The 26,482-nt window shown below is 41.7% G+C and overlaps 1 protein-coding gene across 3 annotated transcripts in view; it reads right to left on the minus strand.

The window, feature by feature from the left end:
* Positions 1-1,091: 1,091 nt before the first annotated feature.
* LOC115179199 (zinc finger protein 385B) overlaps positions 1,092-26,482 on the minus strand; it is a 150,812-nt gene continuing 125,421 nt past the window's right edge. Inside the window, exons 5-9 of one of the 3 annotated variants that reach the window (XM_029740577.1) lie at positions 7,197-7,401; positions 5,409-5,660; positions 5,012-5,193; positions 4,105-4,212; positions 1,092-2,934 (exon numbers count right to left, since the gene is read on the minus strand). In XM_029740577.1, coding sequence (XP_029596437.1) covers positions 2,722-2,934; positions 4,105-4,212; positions 5,012-5,193; positions 5,409-5,660; positions 7,197-7,401 — 960 coding nt within the window. In that variant the 3' untranslated portion in view covers positions 1,092-2,721. The remainder of the gene's footprint in view (positions 2,935-4,104; positions 4,213-5,011; positions 5,194-5,408; positions 5,661-7,196; positions 7,402-26,482) is intronic. The other 2 variants (XM_029740579.1, XM_029740578.1) reach the window with 2 other exon arrangements.

The following is a 26,482-nucleotide window of genomic DNA, read 5'->3' on the forward strand; positions in this document are numbered from 1 at the left end:
CCCCAGAAAAAAATTGCAGACCTCCACAAGTCTGGTTAATCCTTGGGAGCAATTTCCAAATGCCTGAAGGTACCACGTTCATCTGTACAAACAATAGTACGTAAGTATAAACACCATGGGACCACGCAGCTGCCATTCCGCTCAGGAAGGAGATGCGTTCCGTCTCCTAGAGATAAATGTACTTTGGTGCAAAAAGTGCAAATCAATCCCAGAACAACAGCAACGCACCTTGTGAAGATGCTGGAGGAAACAGGTACAAAATAATCTATATCCACAGTAAAACGAGTCCTATATCGACATAACCTGAAAGGCCGCTCAGCAAGGAAGAAGCCACTGTTCCAAAACCGCCATAAAAAAAGCCAGACTACGGTTTGCAACTGCACATGGGGACAAAGATTGTACTTTTTGGAGAAATGTCCTCTGGTCTGATGAAACACAAATAGAACTGTTTGGCCATAATGACCATCATTATGTTTGGAGGAAAAAGGGGGAGGCTTGCGAGCCGAAGAACACCATCCCAACCGTGAAGCACGGGGGTGGCAGCATCATGTTGTGGGGGTGCTTTGCTGCAGGAGGGACTGGTGCACTTCACAAGATAGATGGCATGATGAGGCAGGAAAATGATGTGGATATATTGAAGCAACATCTCAAGACATCAGTCAGGAAGTTAAAGCTTGGTCGCAAATGGGTCTTCCACATGGACAATGACCCCAAGCAAACTTCCAAAGTTGTTGCAAAATGGCTTAAGGACAACAAAGTCAAGGTATTGGATTGCCCATCACAAAGCCCTGACCTCAATCCCATAGAAAACTTGTGGGCAGAACTGAAAAAGCGTGTGCGAGCAAGGAGGCCTACAAACCTGACTCAGTTACACCAGCTCTGTCTGGAGGAATGGGCCAAAATTCACCCAACTTATTGTGGGAAGCTTGTGGAAGGCTACCCGAAACGTTTGACCCAGGTTAAACAATTTAAAGGCACTGCTACCAAATACTAATTGAGTGTATGTAAACTTCTGACCCACTGGGAATGCATTGAAAGTAATAAAAGCTAAAATAAATCATTCCCTCTACTATTATTCTGACATTTCACATTCTTAAAATAAAGTGGTGATCCTAACTGATCTAAAACAGGGAATTTTTACTAGGATTAAATGTCAGGAATTGTGAAAAATTGAGTTTAAATGTATTTGGCTAAGGTGTATGTACACTGCCAACTTCAATTGTATCTTATCAAGATAAATTCGTTTTACATTTTTCATTAATAGTTTTTACAAATGTTCTAAAAAAATATCCACTTTCACATTACATTTTGTGTAGATCGTTATCAAAAATGACAATTAAATCCATTTTAAGCCCATTTTCTAACACAACAAAATGTGGAAATAGTCAAGGGGTATGAATACTTTCTGAAGGCATACCTTCAAAGAAATCCTATGGATAAACATCTAGCCACCTTCCATTGTAATCAACTCTGTTTGACGTTGTCCATATTAGGACAGCCTAAGTCCTGCTAAGATTGAAACAAGTCCTGCTGAGAATGAGGGTGTCGTAATATTAACACCATACAGGTTAAATCTTGCTGTTGTTGCCGTGGTTAAAACCGTACACAATATCGCTTAAAATGTGGTGACAATAGTTATCAACTTCTTGCATAGCAAAGGACATCACTGTGTCATCCAGAGAAGGCAATTATTCAATTTTGATCCTAAGCTCACAATTCTGTACTTAAAGGAGCACAACTATAACATTCATATCTCGTTTCTTGATTTCAAAGAAAGTTTAAAGCAGTATTTTCCAAACTCTCCAAACCACAATGTGTGCATAAACTCTATTTCTAGTACTCTCTGTTACAATACTACCTAACATAGTTTTGTATATACTGTACATGTATCTTAAAACTCTGTACATTATTGCATTAAGGGGTCACAATACAGTGCCCTGACAAAAACATTGACATCACATAGAAATCAAAGGCCCATGACGTCCCTGCCAGACACCAGGCAGGGCAGCATTAATGTGTAATTCTCCATTTTGTCTTTGGAAAAACAAACAGTTGTTTATCTTATAATAACACTGAAATTGAAGGACCGAAGGTAAACATCCCAGATTTTGCAGGGATGTTTATTGTGGCTTTGAAAGAGTTAATCGCAGCTGGTGTCAGTTGTTCAGCCCACAAGAGTTAGAAAAAAAGATGAGATGCCTGATTTGAGGTCAATCATGGCACTGTATCCCATAGCTTTCTCCACCATACAAACACTGGAGACAAGCTAGCCCCCATCATCGGTCTAAAACAACACAGCACTTCCTCTGCTGTCCAGCACTACAACAAATTCACACCGATCATGTGTAAGGTGAGATTGAAACAAGTCCTGACACTGAGGCTGTCCTAATAGGACACCCGTACACGTGACTGGTGTTGTCCTTACATTGTGCCGAGAAACCGCGGTAATTCAAGTCAATCAGGGGGTAGACAGTTCAATGCTCCCCTCGGTTAAGGTTCAGCAGGTTTAAGAGAAACATGTTGTCGGGTCAAGCTCCGTAATCCTGACTGCCCCAGTGTGAACGTTGCCATGGTAACACCTCTCATACACATTTCAGAGCTCTCTGAGGAACAGTTTGACACCAACCACTTCTGACTCTGAGGCTGTCATAATATGGACACTGTACACACGAAGCTGGACCTCCCTCTGTGCTCAGGTGGTCGGGATGAGGGGTTCAAAGGTTAATATGGGGCGAAGAGGATGGACCCTCCTGTTGGCCGGATAGGGCCAGGAGCCGCTCGCAGGAAAGAGGGCTGGAGGGCGGTTTTCTGGAAGACGGAGGTGTTGGGCCGCGGGTGGAGGGAGATGGAGGGTATGGTGGTGGGGATGAACGGGCGGGAGAGGAAAGACTGAGACAGGGGCTTCACAAGGTCCTTCTGGAATGCCAATTTAGCCTGAGGGGAAGAGAACAACTCCATGAGACACAACAATTCATATGGGGTAAGATGTGTAATGCTATCCAATTCTATAATTGACTGATTAGTCAACAAATAAATCTGTAAACTAATCCATCAGAGAGACTACTCTAGCCTCTCTGCTCAAACAGACTACCCATAGGCAATGTGTAATATCAATTAAAAGAGAACAGCCACCGGGTGAGATAATACAGTTAATTCTGTACATTGTCAACTGAATTAAAACAGATATTATCTCAGGACATTTTCTCAGGATACTGGATATTATTTCAGTGACTTGATATTCTCTTTTCGTCTGGAAACATAGTGTATATACATTGAGTGTGCTATGACAGACTGACCAGGTGAATCGAGGTGAAAGCTATGATACCTTATTGATGTCACTTGTTAAATCTACTTCAGTCAGTGTAGATGAAGGGGAAAAGACAGGTTAAACAAGGATTTTTAAGCCTTGAAATTATTGAGACATGGATTGTGTATGTGTGCCATTCAGAGGGTGAATGTGCAAGAAAAAATATTTAAGTGCCTTTGGACGGTGTATGGTAGTATGTGCCAGGCGCACCGGTTTGAGTGTGTCAAGAACTGCAACACTGCTGGGTTTTTCACGCACAACAGTTTCCCATGTGTATCAAGAATGGTTCACCACCCAAAGGACATCCAGCCAACTTGACACAACTGTCGGAAGCATTGGAGTCAACATGGGCTAGCATCCCTATGGAACGCTTTCGACACCTTGTAGAGGCAATGCCCTGCCGAATTGAGGTTGTTCTGAGGGCAAAAGGAAGGTGGAAAGGTGGAAGGTGGAAAGGAAATAGCTAGTCAGTTGAACAACTGAATGCATTCAACTGAAATATGTCTTCCTCATTTAACCCAACCCCTCTGAGTTATAGAGGTGCGGGGGGCTGCTTTAATCAACATCCACGTCATCGGCGCCCGGGGAAAAGTGGGATAACTGCCTTGCTCAGGGGCAGAATGACAAGATTTTTACCTTGCCAACTTGTGGATTTGATCCAGCAACCTTTCGGTTACAGGCCAACACTCCTGCCCACCAGGCTACCTGCCATGTTCTTAATGTTTAGTGCACTCAGTGTAGATTTGACAAATCTCCACCAAAATTGAGGAAAATGACTGATGATAATACTGCCTTACTTCTAGTGTGGTGGTGGCGGTGCTGTGTTTCTGCTTGCTGTAAGGACTGTATTTGGGCTTCAAGGGTTTCCCGGCCACTCGGTCTTTGTGCCTCCGACTGGAAATGTGCTGAAACAAGTACAAAAACGGGTTGACATTAGTCCTGTAGGCGCATGAAAATTACCTTTCAAAGTCGTTCATACTCAGTTGAAACATAGTGTATATACAAACTCAATATGGCCGACGTAAGCAAATCACTAAACTGGCACTGATTTCGTATTTCTTCAGAGCAAATCAGTTTGATCTAGTTGTAACCTTTCATTGTAGGACATATCTCAGGGATGGGAAGCTCTGGTCTTAAAGGGTCGCAGTATGTGCAGGCTTTTATTCCAGCCCAGTACTAACACATGACTGATCGAAATAATACATTTTAAATCAAGACTAGTTTATCCGTTTTTTTTAAACATTTGGAACAAATGCCTGCACATAATGCGGCCATCCAGAAAATGAAAACCCATGCCTTAGGCCTATTCATTATAAATGTGAAGTTATTAACTGCTAATTGTGGTGGAGATTGACAGTGTAATTATGTGATAGTACCTGTGGGAGAAAAACACAAAAAAATACAAAATTCAAATACAAATGAATTAGAGACTTCATATGATCAACTTTGCAAGATGACATATCATACTATAGACATTTCAAATGCAGTTTGACTACACAGGCAATGGCATGGCACATACACAAAAAGTTGTAGAAATAAAAAACTATACTGCGGTACAGGATTTTGTTGTGTTGCACACACACAGAGGCAATTGTTCTGCGAACTCAATCCACTTGTTGTACAGAGGTAAAATGTATTATTTTGGATTTGTGATCAATTCAATGAATAAATGTTGAGATTGTCTGTAATTGTCTATTTCTTTACCTGTTTGAGCTGGATCTCTGAGTTGACGTGGACATCACAGATTTCGCAGTGGAACGTCTTGTTCTGCAGGCCTGAGCCTTTGGTGATGGTGGCCTGGACCTTGAGCTTAGTCCCTGGTCTGGGATAGGCTTTGATGGGCCCTGCTCCATCCCTCGCCTCCAGCATCGTTTTGTGCTTGGAACCTGGTAAGGATGTGGAATAACAAGCAAGAAAATTAAAGAGGCTATTCGTCACATTTAAAAGGTGCTCTTGAGCCAAAAGGGGCACATCCCATAGATAGACAGAAATTACACCTGTCCAGATAATAAATGTATTTTTACATTATATGTACAGTATATGAACCATAGCCAAAATTTCACGTGAACAATTAGCAACTAATAGATTCCATTTAGCTGACCTGTGTTGTGAGCCTCAAGCTGGGAGAGGGAGTTGACGGCCACTTTGCATAACGAACAGTAGAGAAGCTTCTTGGCCTTCTCCTCCTCTGATTCGTCGGAGTGCTTGTACGGGGCGGGGGCAGCAGGCACAGCAGGCACTGGGGTTGGTTTAGTGAGGGTGGGCTTTGGCATCTCTGGGGCCGGACTGGCAGGTGTGGGCTCACACAGAGGTTTACACAGGATAGATGAGGGCGCCAATGCCAGGCCAGCAGCTGGGAAAAACGATTTTGAAGACGCCATGGTGTAGAGATTGATTTTCAATTAAAATAGGGTTTTATCCAAACAAACAGATACAACAGTTAAACCACCTCATAACCCACTTAACACAGTGTTGTGCTACAGAGTTAGTAAGTAGGGGTATTGGGCTTTTTTTGTGTGTGTATTTTATTAGATAGGACACTAGCTCAAAACCACGCTTGCACTGATACAGGGGCTGTATTCTGGAGGCAGCGGCTTAGACCGATTGACCATGCAGGCCACAGAATTGGGCATTGATACATGCAATCTGTGATCAATTGAATGAATGAGTTGAGAGCCTTTTCTCTCTCAAACTAGTCTGAATTGCATGTATCAAAGGTATTAAACTAGTCTGAATTGCATGTCTGTAAGGTATTGATACATGCCGTTGTTACCATAAGAGAAGACTCCCTCTATGGTTTTATCTAACCTTAATCTAACCTAACGTCTGACTTCCATTTGTTCAGGATTGATGAGTCAGAGAGCATTTCCACAGCTGCTGTCAAGCAGTGCTCTGGGTCGTGTAAATAGGGGTACGCTGTAGCAAAACGAAAACACAATTTCAGGTATTACCTCCCCATTTTGGACCGATTTCTTCCTTTTCGTGACTATGAATTAGCCAGTAAATTTGAGCTGAACTGCGGAGGAACCGAACGTACACATGATGATGGTGCTTTTTAAAAATATATTTTTTACAGGCAATCTGCAATTGGTACATAAATTGATTCTTTAAGAATATACAGTAACTTCTGAATGCCACATGAGCTTAATTCAACTGTCGTGACAGATCAGAACCCAAAATATAAGCTTGGTTTACTCCATTGTTTGTAAACAATGTAACTGTTGATGGCCACTTTGCCTATAATGTTGAGATCATGGATGGTCATTCCCTGCATCCATAGCTTTGTCTATGAATTTGCAGGTGCTTACATTTCTCCAGCCCCATCCCTAAGCTGTGGCGGGGTTAAACTTATTCACAATATGCCTTGCTCATATCGATATCATAACAAATTATTGATATTGGGATCCACCACTACTTATCCAGCACGAATACATCTATCACTAAACCAAGCAACAGCCCAGGTGGTAGTGTAGCCTACCATTCCCAACTCAGATCAATGGGTATGCAATCCAACACCACTTTCATAGGTCAGTGACTTTAGCAATCCAACTCAGCACATTGATGTAGGCACCATATTCAAATGACCCTGACACATGTTCACAAGCTCCTCTGAGCTGAGGTATAACAATAATACACAGAGAAGCATATACACACACACTCACAAACACACTTAACATCATCACAAGTCCAAACGCTTGAGACAAAGGCCAATAAGGCAACGGCTGTATAGAGCATGCAGCTTAAATATTCGGAGTAGACAATGGGCCTGTCCCAAATGGTACACTATTCCCTATACAGAGCCCACATAGGGCTCTAGTCAAAAGTAATGCACTATGTAGGGAATAGGGTGCCATTTGGAACTCAACCTTAAACAAGAGGAGCTATTAACCTGGTTGTTCAGAGCTGCAGGCAGTGACAGCGATACTGGAGGAGGAAGATGAGGAGAAGGAAGAGGTGGTGGTGGAGGATATGAATCTCTTTCCTCTGTCCTGGCTGGGTGTGCTGTTGTTTTTCAGGGTCTTATGTTTAGGAGTCTCCTGCGCTTTGAGCTTCTTGGCATGTTTGCTGCCTTTGTAGTGCGCATCGGCTTGGCTCTACAAAGGGGAAGAAATGAACTGTTCCGTCAGGCTCATTTCTAACACAATTCTATAGGCTATGTAATTGCGTGAGAAAACAGAGTTTTGATGGCCTCTATTAAAAAGAGGATGATCCCATCAGCTTTCTCTAGGCTAGGCCTACTATATTTATTTATCAACTGTCCTAATATTAAGCACATCGCTTTGCTTTACAATAGGAGTATAGCCTACCTGGCTGGCATGAAAATGAACCACGTTTCACGATGGCATGAATGAGTCGGGCGACAGACGCAGGAATGCGTAATAGGGTTTTTATTTAGCCCAAATTACGGCGTGCCGTGTAAAGGCACAGGGCCGAAGACCGAACAAAAACGTAACAAAAACACAGGGTTGAAACCCAAACAAAAGAGCGAGCAGTACCTCGAATAAATACACACGAGCACAATGATGAACGCACGGGACGAGACCCGTAATCATCTGCGCAATCCACAAGGGCACGAAAGCCCAAAACACACAGCACATGTACTCACACGCACCAATGGACATTGTAACAATAATCAACCCCACCATGGTGAACAAAGGGCACATATAAACAAATACAATCGGTGGGAATAGGGGCCAGGTGTGCGCAATGAAAGTTCTAGAGGGATCAGTGACACAACGGGAAAAGCATCCTACATTCGCTCTTTTTTTATTTTATTTATTTAACCTTTATTTAACCAGGTAGGCTAGTTGAGAACAAGTTCTCATTTGCAACTGCGACCTGGCCAAGATAAAGCGTAGCAATTCGACACATACAACAACACAGAGTTACACATGGAATAAACAAAACATACAGTCAATAATACAGTAGAACAAAAGAAAACAAAAAGTCTATATACAGTGAGTGCAAATGAGGTAAGTTATGGCAATAAATAGGCCATGGTGGCGAAGTAATTACAATATAGCAATTACACACTGGAATAGTAGATGTGCAGAAGATGAATGTGCAAGTAGAGATACTGGGGTGCAAAGGAGCAAGATAAATAAATAAATAAATACAGTATGGGGATGAGGTAGGTAGATAGATGGGCTGTTTACAGATGGGCTATGTACAGGTGCAGTGATCTGTGAGCTGCTCTGACAGCTGGTGCTTAAACCTAGTGAGGGAGATATGAGTCTCCAGCTTCAGAGATTTTTGCAGTTCGTTCCAGTCATTGGCTGCAGAGAACTGGAAGGAAAGGGTGATGATAAGTGCATAGATTTTTTCCCATGGCCCTGCTCCGAGACAGGTGCATGATAATGGTCCATTCTAAATCAAAACTCATTACACACATATATTCTTTAGTATATGTAAAGACAACATTAAATTAAGAATAGTCTGATGGGTGACAATATTGGTCTATCACTTGTGAATAATATTTTATCACTTGTGAATGATGCCCAGCTTGTCCACTAAGGCAAGAAACAGAGCATTGCACATTGTTCAAATCATAGTCACACACCTCATGTAGCCTAGCCCATAGGCCTATATGTTTTGATAAGGTTTGAATCACAACTGTGGCCAAAAAGCTTCTTAAAATGAAGCACATTAATCTGCTTTATAACCGGTGTAGAGCCTAACTGGCATATTGTACATAGGCTGCATGTGAGTTTCAAGTTTGGGGAAGATCATTTTCACCATAAAAATACACCTTTATAATACAGCATTACATGCATAATTGCATTTGCTGTCACTTTCGAGAACAGTGTATTTCCGCTAATTGATTTTATTTTGGAATATTCACATTTATAGCCTACTGCCGTGTGCAGATTGCTGCGCTTATAATGTGAAGAAATAGCCTAATAGTTTATCAACATTTTAAGCTAAACGTTCTGATCTGTTACATCAGCCTCAATGCTTTTAAAAGGATTTTTTGATGCGAGTATGTTTTGAATATTAATTTATTGCACAGAAGGACAAGTTGACTACAAGAATAGATCAACTTTTGTACTATGGGGAAATAGTAGATTGACATAGGCTAGTGCTTTTGCTGTTCGGTAGGCCTACTCATCTTGTTGGCTGATGAAAAGTAGGATAAATGTTGACACTTCTAACATCTTCAATATGCTCCTCGGAATTCGATAAGAGGGACACACACAGTTGCGTCCCTGATGTGTATGTCTTCATTCACTTGTAGCCTAGTTCTTAGCTGAAATGCATCTGAGAAGGACCCAATCACGTGACTGGCATTGGCTAATAAGAATTGAGATATCTGAGAGAGCCACGTGAGCGAGAGGTGCTTTGGAACATTGCAGCCAGGAGAAGGGAATTATATTCATTATATTCAGCCCAAGGGAGGCCGCAAAAGGCATGGATTTTTTTAGGGGGCATTACACCACACAAGGGGAATTGCCGCCAGGATATCTGAGGCCTGTTGAAAATATTATCTAGTGCTTGTCATATTGTGAATGAGAGACTGATGAAGTGTGTGCAGCCGGCACAATAAACAAATCAGAGATCATGCCTTTTTTCAAAATCCTCATTAGAGTTCCACCATGCAGCCTTAGAATGTATTCAAAATCTAAACATATATCCCAACATTTGTATCACAACTCAAGTGGCATAAAAAAAACTCTAAATTAAGCATATAGTTGAAGTTGGAAGTTTACATACACTTAGGTTGGAGTCATTAAAACTCGTTTTTCAACCACTCCACAAATTTCTTGTTAACAAACTATAGTTTTGACAAGTCGGTTAGGACATCTACTTTGTGCATGACACAAGTAATTATTCCAACAATTATTTAACTTATAATTCACAGTATCACAATTCCAGTGGTCGGAAGTTTACATACACTACGTTGACTGTGCCTTTAAACAGCTTGGAAAATTCCAGAAAATGATGTCATGGCTTTAGAAGTTCTGATAGGCTAATTGACATCATTTTAGTCAATTGGAGGGGTACCTGTGGATGTATTTCAAGGGCTACCTTCAAACTCAGTGCCTCTTTGCTTGACATCATGGGAAAATCAAAGAAATTAGCCAAGATCTCAGAAAAAGAATTGTAGACCTCCACAAGTCTGGTTCATCCTTGGGAGCAATTTCCAAATGCCTGAAGGTACCACATTCATCAATACAAACAATAGTACGCAAGTAAAAACACCATGGGACCACGCAGCCGCCATACCGCTCAGGAAGGAGACGCGTTCTGTCTCCTAGAGATGAACATACTTTGGTGCGAAAAGTGAAAATCAATCCCAGAACAACAGCAAAGGACCTTGTGAAGATGCTGGAGGAAACAGGTACAAAAGTACCTATATCCACAGTAAAGCGAGTCCTATATCGACATAACCTGAAAGGCCGATCAGCAAGGAAGAAGCCACTGCTCCAAAACCACCATAAAAAAGCCAGACTACGGTTTGCAACTGCACATGGGGACAAAGATGGAGAAATGTCCTCTGGTCTGATGAAACAAAAATAGAACTGTTTAGCCACAATGGCCATCGTTATGTTTGGAGGAAAAATGGGGAGGTTAGCAAGCCTGAAGAACGCCATCCCAACCGTGAAGCACGGGAGTGGCAGCATCATGTTGTGGGGGTGCTTTGCTGCAGGGGGGACTGGTTCACGTCACAAAATAGATGGCATCATGAGGCAGGAAAATGATGTGGATATATTGAAGCAACTTCTCAAGACATCAGTCAGGAAGTTAAAGCTTGGTTGCAAATGGGTCTTCCAAATGGACAATGACCCCAAGCATACTTCCAAAGTCATGGCAAAATGGCTTAAGGACAACAAAGTCAAGGTATTGGCGTGGCCATCACAAAGCCCTGACCTCAATCCTATAGAAAATTTGTGGACAGAAATGAAAAAGCGTGTGCGAGCAAGGAGGCCTACAAACCTGACTCAGTTACACCAGCTCTGTCTGGAGGAATGGGCCAAAATTCACTCAACTTATTGTGGAAGGCTACCCGAAACGTTTGACCCAAGTTCAACAATTTAAAGGCAATGCTACCAAATACTAATTGAGTGTATGTATACTTCTGACCCACTGGGAATGTGATGAAAGAAATAAAAGATTAAATAAATAATTCTCTCTACTATTATTCTGACATTTCACATTCTTATAAAGTGGTATCCTAACTGACCTAAGACAGGGAATGTTTACTAGGATTAAATGTCAGGAATTGTGAAAAACTGAGTTTAAAGGTATTTGGCTAAGGTGTATGAAAACTTTCAACTTCATCTGTATACTGTAGGAGAACCAGTTTCTTTGTTAATAACCGCTCAACACAGAATAGCCGCATGTGCACACTTCCTTTGAAATAATTTGGACATATTCTATTAAGTTATGTTCAATTGTATTCTTCATGCTATATAATTATAAAAAATAATGCCACGGGATTCTAAACAAATCTTCAAGAATCATTCATTTATAATCCAAAAATGGATGTAGCAACTAAGGATTTCCCCTTTAACAGGCCTTGACCTTAATACAGCAGAACTATGTGGTCATTTGACGATCCATGTGATTTATTAACCTGTCCCAAATAAATGTATTCTGTGAATGTATTCTGTGAATGTCCCGAAAAATTGTTTCCTTGTCCCTCATTGGGCATTTTACATGTGGTCACCCTAATTTCACCGGTGGAAAAAAATCTCACTTCATATTTTCAATTGAAACTGCAAATGTGATTTTCACATGTGAATGTTTTTCACGTGGAGTTTTCTTACACGTGAACCCAAGAATGTGAAATGTCAGAATAATAGTAGAGAGAATGATCTATTTAGTATTTTATTTCTTTCATCACATTCCCAGTGGGTCAGAAGGCCTCAGGCGCTTAGTTCAATTCTCAAACCCCATCAGAACCCAAAATATACGTCTGTTTTACACTGTTTGTAAACAAAGTAAATGTAAACATCCTAACAACATGGTTAAAACTATAATTTTGATATCATGTAATGGTCAGTCCTTGCAACCATAGCCCTCTCCTGTACTCGCTGTTCACTCATGACTGCGTGGCCTTGCACGCTTCCAACTCAATCATCAAGTTTGCAGACGACACTACAGTGGTAGGCCTGATTACCAACAACGATGAGACATTCTACAGGGAGGAGGTGAAGGCCCTCGGAGTGTGGTGTCAGGAAAATAACCTCTCACTCAACTTCAGGAAACATCAGAGGGAGCACCCCCCCCCCCCCCAGTAGTGGAGAAGGTGTAAAGTTTTAAGTTCCTCGGCGTACACATCACTGACAAACTGAAAAGGTCCACCCACACCGACAGCGTGGTGAAGAAGGCGCAATAGCGGCTCTTCAACCTCTGGAGGCTGAAGAAATTTGGCTTGTCATCTACAACACTCTCAAACTTTTACAGATGCACAATCGAGAGCATCCTGCTGGGATGTATCGTCGCCTGGTACAACAATTGCACCGCCCTCAACCGCAAGGCTCTCCAGAGGATAGTGTGGTCTGCACAACGCATCACCGGGGGCAAACTACCTGCCCTCCAAAACACCTACAGCACCTGATGTCACAGGAAGGCCAAAAAGATCATCAAGGACAACAACCACCCGAGCCACTGGCTATTCACCCCGCTATCATCCAAAAGGCAAGGTCAGTACAGGTGCATCAAAGCTGGGACCGAGAGACTGAAAAACAGCTTCTGTCTAAATCAAATCAAATTTATTTATAAAGCCCTTCTTACATCAGCTGATATCTCAAAGTGCTGTACAGAAACCCAGCCTAAAACCCCAAACAGCAAGCAATGCAGGTGTAGAAGCACGGTGGCTAGGAAAAACTCCCTACAAAGGCCAGAACCTAGGAAGAAACCTAGAGAGGAACCAGGCTATGAGGGGTGGCCAGTCCTCTTCTGGCTGTGCCGGGTGGAGATTATAACAGAACATGGCCAAGATGTTCAAATGTTCATAGATTACCAACAGGGTCAAATAATAATAATTACAGTGGTTGTCGAGGGTGCAACAGGTCAGCACCTCAGGAGTAAATGTCAGTTGGCTTTTCATAGCCGATCATTGAGAGTAGAAAACAGCAGGTCTGGGACAGATATCACGTCCGGTGAACAGGTCAAGGTTCCATAGCCGCAGTCAGAACAGTTGAAACTGGAGCAGCAGCACGGCCAGGTGGACTGCAAGGAGTCATCAGGCATGGTCCTAGGGCTCAGGTCCGAGAGAGAGAGAGAGAGAGAAAGAAAGAGAGAGAGAAAGAGAGAAAGAGAGAGAGAAAGAGAGAAAGAGAGAGAGAAAGAGAGAAAGAGAGAGAGAGAGAAAGAGAGAGAAAGAGAAAGAGAAAGAGAGAGACAGAGAGAGAGAGAGAGAGAGAGAGAGAAAATACTTAAATTCACACAGGACAACGGATAAGACAGGAGAAATACTCCAGATATAACAGACTGACCCTAGCCCCCCGACACTGCAGCATAAATACTGGAGGCTGAGACAGGAGGGGTCGAGAGACATTGTGACCCCATCCGACAATACCCCCGGACAGGGCCAAACAGGCAGGATATAACCCCACCCACTTTGCCAAAGCACAGCCCCCACACCACTAGAGGGATATCTTCAACCACCAACTTACCATCCTGAGACAAGGCTGAGTATAGCCCACAAAGATCTCCGCTACGGCACAACCCAAGGGGGGCGCCAACCCAGACAGGAAGATCATATCAGTGACTCAACCCACTCAAGTGACGCACCCCTCCTAGGGACGGCATTGAAGAGCACCAGTAAGCCAGTGTCTTCAATGAAGACTTAAAGGTTGAGACCGAGTCTGTGTCTCTCACAAGGGTAGGCAGACCATTCCATAAAAATGGAGGAGCTCTATAGGAGAAAGCCCTGCCTCCAGCTATTTGCTTAGAAATTCTAGGGACAATAAGGAGGCCTGCGTCTTGTGACCGTAGCATATGTGTAGGTACTGTGAGGGAAAAAAGTATTTGATCCCCTGCTGATTTTGTACGTTTTCCCACTGACAAAGAAATTATCAGTCTATATTTTTAATGGTAGGTTTATTTGAACAGTGAGAGACAGAATAAATAAAAAAATCCAGAAAAACGCATGTCAAAAATGTTATAAAATGATTTGCATTTTAATGAGGGAAATAAGTATTTGACCCTCTGCAAAACATGACTTACTACTTGGTGGCAAAACCCTTGTTGGCAATCACAGAGGTCAGACATTTCTTGTAGTTGGCCACCAGGTTTGCACACATCTCAGGAGGGATTTTGTCCCACTCCTCTTTGCAGATCTTCTCCAAGTCATTAAGGTTTCGAGGCTGACGTTTGGCAACTCGAACCTTCAGCTCCCTCCACAGATTTTCTATGGGATTAAGGTCTGGAGACTGGCTAGGCCACTCCAGGACCTTAATGTGCTTCTTCTTGAGCCACTCCTTTGTTGACTTGGCCGTGTGTTTTGGGTCATTGTCATTCTGGAATACCCCATCCACGACCCATTTTCAATGCCCTGGCTGAGGGAAGGAGGTTCTCACCCAAGATTTGACGGTACATGGCCCCGTCCATCGTCCCTTTGATGCGGTGAAGTTGTCCTGTCCCCTTAGCAGAAAAACACCCCCAAAGCATAATGTTTCCACCTCCATGTTTGACGGTGGGGATGGTTTTCTTGGGGTCATAGGCAGCATTCCTCCTCCTCCAAACACGGCGAGTTGAGTTGATGCCAAAGAGCTCCATTTTGGTCTCATCCGACCACAACACTTTCACCCAGTTGTCCTCTGAATCATTCAGATGTTCATTGGCAAACTTCAGACGGACATGTATATGTGCTTTCTTGAGCAGGGGGACCTTGAGGGCGCTGCAGGATTTCAGTCCTTCACGGCATAGTGTGTTACCAATTGTTTTCTTGGTGACTATAGTCCCAGCTGCTTTGAGATCATTGACAAGATCCTCCCATGTAGTTCTGGGCTGATTCCTCACCTTTCTCATGATCATTGCAACTCCACGAGGTGTGATCTTGCATAGAGCCCCAGGCCGAGGGAGATTGACAGTTCTTTTGTGTTTCTTCCATTTGCGAATAATCGCACCAACTGTTGTCACCTTATCACCAAGCTGCTTGGCGATGGTTTTATAGCCCATTCCAGCCTTGTGTAGGTCTACAATCTTGTCCCTGACATCCTTGGAGAGCTCTTTGGTCTTGGCCATGGTGGAGAGTTTGGAATCTGATTGATTGATTGCTTCTGTGGACAGGTGTCTTTTTTACAGGTAACAAGCTGCAGTTTGGAGCACTCCCTTTAAGAGTGTGTTCCTAATCTCAGCTCGTTACCTGTATAAAAGACACCTGGGAGCTAGAAATCTTTCTAATTGAGAGGGGGTCAAATACTTATTTCCCTCATTAAAATGAAAATCAATTTATAACATTTTTGACATGCGTTTTTCTGGATTTTTTTGATGTTATTCTGTCTCTCACTGTTCAAATAAACCTTCCATTAAAATTATAGACTGATCATTTCTTTGTCAGTGGGCAAACGTACAAAATCAGCAGGGGATCAAATACTTTTTTCCCTCACTGTATGTATGGCAGGACCAAATCGGAAAGATAAGTAGGAGCAAGCCCATGTAATGCTTTTTAGGTTAGCAGTAAAACCTTGAAATCAGCCCTAGCCTTAACAGGAAGCCAGTGTAGAGAGGCTAGCACTGGAGTAATATGATCAAATCTTTGGGTTCTAGTCAAGATTCTAGCAGCCGTGCTTAGCACTAACTGAAGGTTATTTAGTGCTTTATCCGGGTAGCCGGAAAGTAGAGCATTGCAGTAGTCTAACCTAGAAGTGACAAAAGCATGGATACATTTTTCAGCATAATTTTTGGACAGAAATGTTCATATTTTTGCAATGTTACGTAGATGGAAAAAATCTGTCCTTGAAACAGTCTTGATATGTTCGTCAAAAGAGAGATCAGGGTCCAGAGTAACGCCGAGGTCCTTCACAGTTTTATTTGAGATGACTGTACAACCATCAAGATTAATTGTCAGATTTAACAGAATATCTCTTTGTTTCTTGGGACCTAGAACAAGCATCTCTGTTTTGTCCAAGTTTAAAAGTAGAACATTTGCAGCCATCCACTTCCTTATGTCTGAAACACAGGCTTCCAGCGAGGGCAATTTTGGGGCTTCACCATGTTTCATCGAAATGTACAGCTGTGTGTCATCCGCATAGCAGTGAAAGTTAACATTATGTTTCCGAATGACATCACCAAGAGGTAAAATATATAGTGCAAACGGAACCTTGAGGAACACCAAAATGTACAGTTGATTTGTCAGTGGACAAACATCCACAGATTTAACAGGATGTCATTTAACATCCACAGAGACAAACTGATATCTTTCCGACAGATAAGATCTAAACCAGGCCAGAACTTGTCCGTGTAGACCAATTTGGGTTTCCAATCTCTCCAAAAGAATGTGGTGATCGATGGTATCAAAAGGTCTAAGGTCTAGGAGCACGAGGACAAATGCAGAGCCTCGGTCTGACACCATTAAAATTTAATTTACCACCTTCACAAGTGCAGTCTCAGTGCTATGATGGGGTCTAAAACCAGACTGAAGCGTTTCGTATACATTGTCTTCAGGAAGGCAGTGAGTTGCTGCGCAACAGCTTTTTCATTTTTTTTGAGAGGAATGGGAGTTTCGATATAGGCCGATAGTTTTTTATATTTTCTGGGTCAAGGTTTGGCTTTTTCAAGAGAGGCTTCATTACTGCCACTTTTAGTGAGTTTGGTACACATCCGGTGGATAGAGTGCCGTTTATTATGTTCAACATAGGAGGGCCAAGCACAGGAAGCAGCTCTTTCAGTAGTTTAGTTGGAATAGGGTCCAGTATGCAGCTTGAAGGTTTAGAGACCATGATTATTTTCATCGTCTCAAGAGATATAGTACTAAAGCACTTGAGTGTCTCCCTTGATCCTAGGTCCTGGGAGAGTTGTGCAGATTCAGGACAACTGAGCTTTGGAGGAAAACGCAGATTTAAAGAGGAGTCCGTAATTTGCTTTCTAACTGAGCCACTTCCCTGTGGCTCAGTTGGTAGAGCATGGTGTTTGCAACGCCAGCATGGTGTGTGCAACGCCAGGGTTGTGGGTTCGATTCCCACGGGGGGCCAGTACAAAAAATTAAAAAAAATGAAATGTATGTATTCACTACTGTAAGTCGCTCTGGATGAGAGCGTCTGCTAAATGACTAAAATGTCAAATTTAAATGTAATGATCATGATCTTTTCCTCAAAGAAGTTCATGAATTTATCACTGCTGAAGTGAAAGCCATCCTCTTTTGGGGAATGCTGCTTTTTAGTTAGCTTTGCGACAGTATCAAAAATAAATGTTGGATTGTTCTTATTTTCCTCAATTAAGTTGGAAAAATCGGATGATCGAGTAGCAGTGAGGGCTCTTCGATACTGCACGGTACTGTCTTTCCAAGCTAGTCGGAAGACGTCCAATTTTCTGGAAGCTTGCTTCAGAGCTCGGGTATTTTCTGTATACCAGGGAGCTAGTTTCTTATGACAAATGTTTTTTGTTTTTAGGGGTGCGACTGCATCTAGGGTATTGCGCAAGGTTAAATTGAGGTCCTCAGTTAGGTGGTTAACTGATTTTTGTACTCTGACGTCCTTGGGTAGGCGGAGGAAGTCTGGAAGGGCATCTAGGAATCTTTGGGTTGTCCGAGAATTTATAGCACGACATTTGATGATCCTTGGTTGGGGTCTGAGCAGATTATTTCTTGCGATTGCAAACGTAATAAAATGGTGGTCCGATAGTCCAGGATTATGAGGAAAAACACAACATTTATTCCACGGGACAAAACCCACTGAGTCGATGATGGCTCCGAAAGCCTTTTGGAGTGGGTCTGTGGACTTTTCCATGTGAATATTAAAGTCACCAAAAATTTGGATATTATCTGCCATGACTACAAGGTCCGATAGGAATTCAGGGAACTCAGTGAGGAACGCTGTATATGGCCCAGGAGGCCTGTAAACAGTAGCTATAAAAAGTGATTGAGTAGGCTGCATAGATTTCATGACTAGAAGCTCAAAAGACGAAAACGTCATTTTTTTTGTAAATCGAAATTTACATTTAAGTCATTTAGCAGACGCTCTTATCCAGAGCGACTTACAAATTGGTGCATTCACCTTATGATATCCAGTGGAACAACCACTTTACAATAGTGCATCTAAATCTTTTAGGGGGGGGGATAGAAGGATTACTTTATCCTATCCCAGGTATTCCTTAAAGAGGTGGGGTTTCAGGTGTCTCCGGAAGGTGGTGATTGACTCCGCTGTCCTGGCGTCGTGAGGGAATTTGCTATCATAAATGTTAACAACACCTCCGCCTTTGCGGGATGCATGGGGGACATGGTCACTAGTGTAACCAGGAGGTGAGGCCTCATTTAACACAGTAAATTCATCAGGCTTAAGCCATGTTTCAGTCAGGCCAATCACATCAAGATTATGATCAGTGATTAGTTCATTGACTATAACTGCCTTGGAAGTGAGTGATCTAACATTAAGTAGCCTTATTCTGAGATGTGAATTATCACAATCTCTTTCAATAAATGGCAGGAATGGAGGTCTTTATTCCAGTGAGATTGCTAAGGCGAACACCACCATGTTAAGTTTTGCCCAACCTAGGTCGAGGCACAGCCACAGTCTCAATGTCGCCACTTAAATCTCAAGGTCATCAGACTGTTAAACAGCCATCACTGACATAAAGAGGCTGCTGCCAACATACAGACTCAAATCTCTGGCCACTTAAATAAACAGACTTAATAAAGGTAATACTAGTCACTTTAAATAACGGCACTTTAATAATGTTTACATATCCTACATTACTCATCTCATGTACATACTGTATTCTACACCATCTACTGCATCTGCCTATGCCATCGCTCATCCATATATTTATATGTACATATTCTTATTCATCCCTTTACATTTGTGTGTAGAAGGTAGTTGTTGTGAATTTGTAAGATTACTTGTTAGATTTTACTGCATAGTCGGAACTAGAAGCAGAAGCATTTTGCTTCACTCGCATTAACATCTGCTAACCATGTGTATGTGACCAATAAAATTTGATTTGATTTGATTTAGTCTATGAATTTGAGAGTGGTTGCATTTCTCCAGCCACATCCTTCAGCTTTTTACTGAAACTGTGGTGGGGAGTACACTTTGTTAATGTTCCAATTAAGGATTGCCACTACAAATACCTTCAGTAGAGTAATAGTGTTATTATATGATGCAATCCTCTAGACTGAGTTACATTTGTGCCATTATTATCAAGCAAAACTTCTGAAGTCGAGAACAAAATTCTTAGTATTGGAAACAAAAATAATGAACTTGAAAGCGAAACTTAAACCCAAAAGTATTGATAGCTTGTGATTTCTTCATGTGTCTTTTTGTAACGGGACACTTACTCACTCACACACACACACACACACACACACACACACACACACACACACACACACACACACACACACACACACACACACACACACACACACACACACACACACACACAGGAGAAGTGTGGTGCACTGAGGACACATTCACACAATCACTTCCAAAATAAGTGAAAGTGTACACCCAGCAGTCACTCTCTAAACCAATGGTTGTGTACAAGAACACACTTGTTAATTTCCCCTTAAGGCTGTTGCGGTTACCGCCACACTGGCAGTCATGAGTTATGACTGGAGTACAATTGCATGTGACCATTGAGTCACAGTAATCTCCTTTAATCCACTCTGAACATACATTGGTAGTACCCAACTCCCTAACAATCATCAGGTCGCTAATGGCCTAGTACTCAGGGCTCTATTTTATTTAACTAGGCAAGTTAGTTAAGAACAAATTCTTATTAAAATGACGGCCTACCCCGGCCGAACCCTAACCTGGATGACGCTGTGCCAATCACAGTGCACCGCCCTATGGGACTCCCAATCACAGCCAGTTGTGATTCAGCCTGGAATTGAACCAGGGTCAGTAGTGACACCTCTAGCACTGAGATGCAGTGCCTTAGACCGCTGCGCCACTCGGGAGCCACATCAAAAATTTTCAAACATCAAACCCTTAGCATGCACGCTGACTTTGGTCGCCAGTTGTATGGTGTTTCCTCTGACACATTGGTGCCGCTGGCTTCTGGGTTAAGTGAGCAGTGTGTCAAGAAGCAGTCCGGCTTGGCAGGGTCATGTTTTGGAGGACGCATGGCTTTCGACCTTCGCCTCTCCTAAGTCCACACGGGAGTTGCAGCGATGGGACTACCAATTGGCTATCACGGAAAAGGGGTAAAAAGTATAACAAAAAAGATTGAGGGGCTGTCAACAGTTTAATGACATATGTTTTATGGAGAAAACATGTTACTATCGATGTTGCCGAACAGATTTCACTTGGTTTCCCAAATTATTCACTGGGTAGCTGCAGGAACAGGGTTGGAGAGCCCATGGCATACAGAGTTTGGGCGGAATATCACCTGTGGCGCAGCGAGAGGCTGCATGCTCCTCAAACAGTGGTTGATGTGTGGAGTAAAATAACCGGAGTAGCCTTCCTAGCGTGTGTGAGAGAAATGAACAGGCAGGAATGTGGCTCCCATCAGTTATTCGCGAGCATACAGATTTTTTCCCCCTGCCCCTGTTCCTGCCCATTAGATAATGGGCCATTCTAAATCAAAACGAATTTGACATATTAGCAAAGACACAATTAAATTGAGAATAGTCTGATGGGTGAAACAATCACTTGAGAATAGTCTGATAATCACTTGATGGGAGAAGAGTGTGTGCAGCCTGAGACAAGGAACAACTTGCAACTTTTTCCTCTCATCAATAGCCTACAGTTGCATCATGCATCACATGTTCTGATTTCTAAAACATTCTGAGATTTGCTAAAGTTGCCAAATAACTGTAAATCTACGTATAGGACCTGTTTCAAATGATCACTTTTATGCTCAACATAGCCACTTCATATGCAAACGTACTCACTCTGGAATGGGAAAAATGTTATTTCTATTTTATTACATTTTGGGTGTTTTAGCTAACTTTTGTACACGTGGTGTTCCAAGTCAAAAATGACCGGTCATTAGAAATGAATGGGTGAGACTACAATTAGTGTATACAATTGAGTTCACGCACATGCCCATTGATCAAATGGACACACTTCCTCTCCCAGACCTCCACATGCATGTTTGAGCACACACACACACTTACATTTGACATTTTAGTCATTTAGCAGACGCTCTTATCCAGAGCGACTTACAGTAGTGAATGCATACATTTCAAACAATTTCATACATGTTTTCTCTGTGCTGGCCCCCCATGGGAATCGAACCCACAACCCTGGCGTTGCAAACACCATGCTCTACCAACTGAGCTACAGGGAAGGCTAAATAGTGGTTATGATGATTCAATAAAAACGTCCTCTGTCTTTCAAACAATAATTCAATCTCAGAGCCACCAATGCTTTTAAAACATGTTAGTGATACATTTTTAGGCATGCACATGTCAGGGGAGGTTACAAAATAATTCCAAGACACTGAATATCCCTTTGAGTATGGTAAGGAGATAATTGTTTCATTGAAAAATACAAGTATGCACATTTTAAGACTAAAGACACACCAGAATGGCATTCCAAGAGGTGTTGAGGGTCCCTGAGTGGTCCAGTGTCACTCAGGGTTGACATAAATCTGATCGATAAGACTTTAAATACTGATGTCGATTAATGATCCCCAACCAAATTGACTGACCTTGAGCAATTCTGTCAAAAACAATGGATATATTTTGCTCCAAGAGTTGTGCAAAGTTGGTGGAATCTTTTTCAACACGATTCACAACTGTAATTGCTGCAAAAGGTGCTTCAAACAAGTATTAACTCTGGGGTGTGAAGACATATGCAATTCAGACATCTTCGTTTTCTATTTTTAATTAATTAATTAAAATGTGAATTTGACTTTGAAATATGTCAAATCAAACTTTGTCACATGTGCCGAATACAACCTTAGCGTGAAATGCTTACTTACAAGCCCTTAACCAACAGTGCAGTTCAAGAAAGAGTTAAGAAAATATTTATCAACTAAAGTAAAAAATAATAAAAAGTAACAATACAGTAACGAGGCTCTATACAGGGGGTACCGGTATTGAGTCAATGTGTGGGGGTACAGGTTGGTCGAGGTACTTTGTACATATAGGTTGGGGTGACGTGACAATGCATAGATAATAAACAGCGAGTAGCAGCAGTGTGTGGGAGGGGGGAGGTGTTAATGTAAATAGTCCAGTGGCCATTTGATTAATTGTTCAGCTGTCTTATGGCTTGGGGGTAGAAGCTGTTAACTTCTATGGTCTAGGTGGGACGCTAGCGTCCCACCTGCGGGACACACTATTCAACAGCCAGTGAAATAGCATGGCGCGAAATACAAAACAGCAAAAATCTCAGAATTTCATTTTCTCAAACAATCAACTATTTTACACCATTTTAAAGATAAACTTCTCGTTAATCCAACCACATTGTACGATTTCAAAAAGGCTTTACGGCTCGATAAAGTTCATATTTATATCCAAAAACCCCATTTTACATTGGCGCGTGATGTTCAGAAAATATTTTGCCTCCAAAACTGCCGGTGAATCAGCACAACAATTTACAAAAATACTCATAAACGTTGATAAAATATTAAACTGTTATTCAAAGAATTATAGATAAACATCTCCTTATTGCAACCGCTGTGACAGATTTCAAAAAAGCTTCACAGGGAAAGCACACTTTGCAATAATCTGAGTACTTCGCTCAGAAAAATACATCATTCAATACAGATACCCGCCATTTTGGAGTCATCTAAAATCATAAATAGCATTATAAATATTCACTTACCTTTGATGATCTTCATCAGAAGGCCCTTCCAGGAATCCCAGGTCCACAATAAATGTTGTTTTGTTCGATAAAGTCCATAATTTATGTCCAAATACCTCCTTGTTGTTTGCGCGTTCAGTAAGCTACTCCAAATGTAGGTAGCGCGCCGAAAATTTCACGACAAAAAGTCAAAAAAAGTTCTATTTACGTTCGTAGAAACATGTCAAACGTTGTATAGCATCAATCTTTAACATAAAACTTCAATAATATTCCAACCAGACAATTCCAATGTCTTGAAAAACGTTATGGAACACAGCTATGCCACACACACACACACACACACACACACACACACACACACACACACACACACACACACACACACACACACACACACACACACACACACACACACACACACACACACACACACACACACACCTCACTCCCCTTCTTGGCTTCCATGGCAAGAGAACCTTTCCCCAATATAATATTTCCCCCACTGGAACCACACCTCACAAACAAACAATCGCAACATTGTTTCAATAATATATAGAACTTTTCTCGCAACTCTGGTATATGAAGCTTTTTTGAGGTCTTGCTCACAATTCATTCTGTGGCAGCACAATGACCAAACGATATACTGTATGTGAGGCTCTTGATCATATCTTTGATCATGACACTGGTGAGGAGGAGAGAGGCCAGGAAACTGACAGCGTAGATGCATTAGAGGTGAAAGTAGTCTGTGATTAATAGCACAATATATTTCACCTGAGTATTTGTTATAGTCAAAATAATCCATACATGATGCTTTTTTTTACTCAAAAATGTGTTGTATGAGCTCAGGTCAATGAGGCCTACAGGCCATAAATAACAAATATAAGTAAAAAATGTCACAGGTCAGGTTTTCTCCCTTGAGTGTACTACTTGAGGTTGCCACCGGAGAGCACCCTTGAGTTACTTCTAGTATTCAGGTGACCCTGACTAGGCTTATTGGGTTCACCTGCTGGATGACTATTTAGGTTCCTCTGTGGACTGGGCCAGTTGCTCAGGTCTCCTGTTTTGTTCAGTGTTCTCGTGTGGCCTTGCGTTGTTGTTTTTCTATGAAGACCTTAGGTGAACATTCTGGATTTACCCATACCTCTGCGTACTGTGTTTCTCTGCGCCTGGGTCCGAGTTCGTACTAGCATTAATGTCACACAAAACATGTAATGTTCACAAGAACTTAAGTTGATTAATAGATCTAACACAACGTTAGGTGATAATATATGTATTATTATGGATTTATAATCAGCTATAATGGGGCAGTCATTTTGGACAGGGAACACAGAATTAATTAACATGAAACGAACACAACAGGAGGGTTAAGGCTTCTCACAGCTCATGCTGCTGCAGAGTACCGAAGGCTCCTGTGTAATTTTCTAATAGTCACTTCAATTAAAGAAGGAGAACATTTTTCATTAAGGAGACATTTAATGTCTTTATTTTGAGACATACTGGAGTGGGATTTATGTTGGCAAAGGGAAAATGTAAATGTACGTTTTCATAACTGTGACCTTAATTGCCTACCGTCTGTAAGCTGTTAGTGTCTTAACGACCGTTCCACAGGCGCATGTTCATGAATTGTTTGTGGTTCATTGAGTAAGCATGGGAAACAGTGTTAAAACCCTTTACAGTGAAGATCTGTGAAGCTATTTGGATTTTTATGGATTATCTTTGAAAGACAGGGTCCTGAAAAAGGAACGTTTCTTTTTTTGCTGAGTTTATTTCTTTGGATGCCACTGTAGCTGTAGTGTTTAGAGATTCTACAGGTATAGTAGAAGCCTACATATAAAAGTACTCAATAAAGTTTCCTTAGAAAGAACAATGGATCCTCTTTTCAGTGAATAAAAGCTTCTTCCTTCTCTTCAATGAATCAGCTTTTATCCTATCTGATTATTCTCTGCCGTCTAGATATAGGAATCATCCCAAATGGCACGCTATCCCTATAAAGTGCACTACTTTTGACCAGAACCCATAGGTCATGCACTAAATAGGGAATAGAGTGCCATGTGGGACTCAAACATAGAAGTAATACATCAAAGTGTTCGTGGTTATCTTATTCCTTTTCAATCCACTAATGCTTCACCCCCAAAAATACAATAACAGTGGCAGCGGATTTAATACTGTAAATTGCTATCTAACTTCACTAGCTTGATTTGGGAAATATTCTTGGGGTTAGATCTCCACTCAGAGTACGTGCCTTGAGGGGAACATACATGGAACCGGATTATATCAATCACATTTTAATCTGTAGTGCCAATCACAGACAAGCACGCACGCAACAAACACCTGGGTTCAAATACTATTTGAAACCCTTCAAATACTTTTAGCGTTTGCTTTAGCCTACTTAAAGTGCAGAAGGTGCAGTTTGCACTTTTGTGACTATTCTATTGGTTCCATTGTGGCAGGCAATCTCAAAACCCAGCTAATGTATTTATAATGATTTCAAAAGTATTTAACCCAGTTTGGCATGCATGCACACACGCATGTACGCACACACACGCACGGGCACACAGACACACAGTATCATATTTTCAGTGTCAAAGGTAATTATATTCAGCTCTAACCAAAGCGCATGAGGCAAACTTGTGGGATGTCAGGAAGTTGCGAACTCTACTGAATTTTTGATTGGTTGGGTTTCCTCCATTATCTGTCTACTTTAACAGGTCGATGGTCTCTGTCCCTCCATACATCCTCACTGAAACAAAGTCGTGTTCATTAGGCACCAAACTGAAGAAAACAGACTGAAATAGGGAGGAACTACCTAGACTCGTCCAATAAGAAAAGCTCCTTTTTGTTTTCCATTGTGTGTCCTAATGAAATTGACCCTAATTACCTGTCAGTCCACTTCAGAAATATGACAATAAATGTGCATTGAGAAAGTATTCAGACCCGTTGACTTTTTCCACATTTTGTTACGTTACAGCCTTATTCTAATCTCATCAATATACACACAATACCCCATAATGACAAAGTGAAAACAGGTTTTTTGAAATTTTTGCAAATGTATTAAATGGAAAAAACAGACACTTTATTTACGTAAGTATTCAGACCCTTTGCTTTGGAATCGAAATTGGGCTCAGGTGCATCCTGTCTCCATTGATCATCCTTGAGATGTTTCTACAAATTGATTGGATTCCACCTGTCATAAATTCAATTGATTGTACATGATTTGGAAAGGCACACACCTGTCTAAATAACGTCCACAGTTGACAGTGCATTTAAGAGCCATGAGGTCGAGGGATTGTCCTTGGAGCTCAGAGACAGGATT

Source organism: Salmo trutta, chromosome 39 (assembly GCF_901001165.1).
Source record: "Salmo trutta chromosome 39, fSalTru1.1, whole genome shotgun sequence".
In the NCBI taxonomy this organism is placed as follows: domain Eukaryota; kingdom Metazoa; phylum Chordata; class Actinopteri; order Salmoniformes; family Salmonidae; genus Salmo; species Salmo trutta.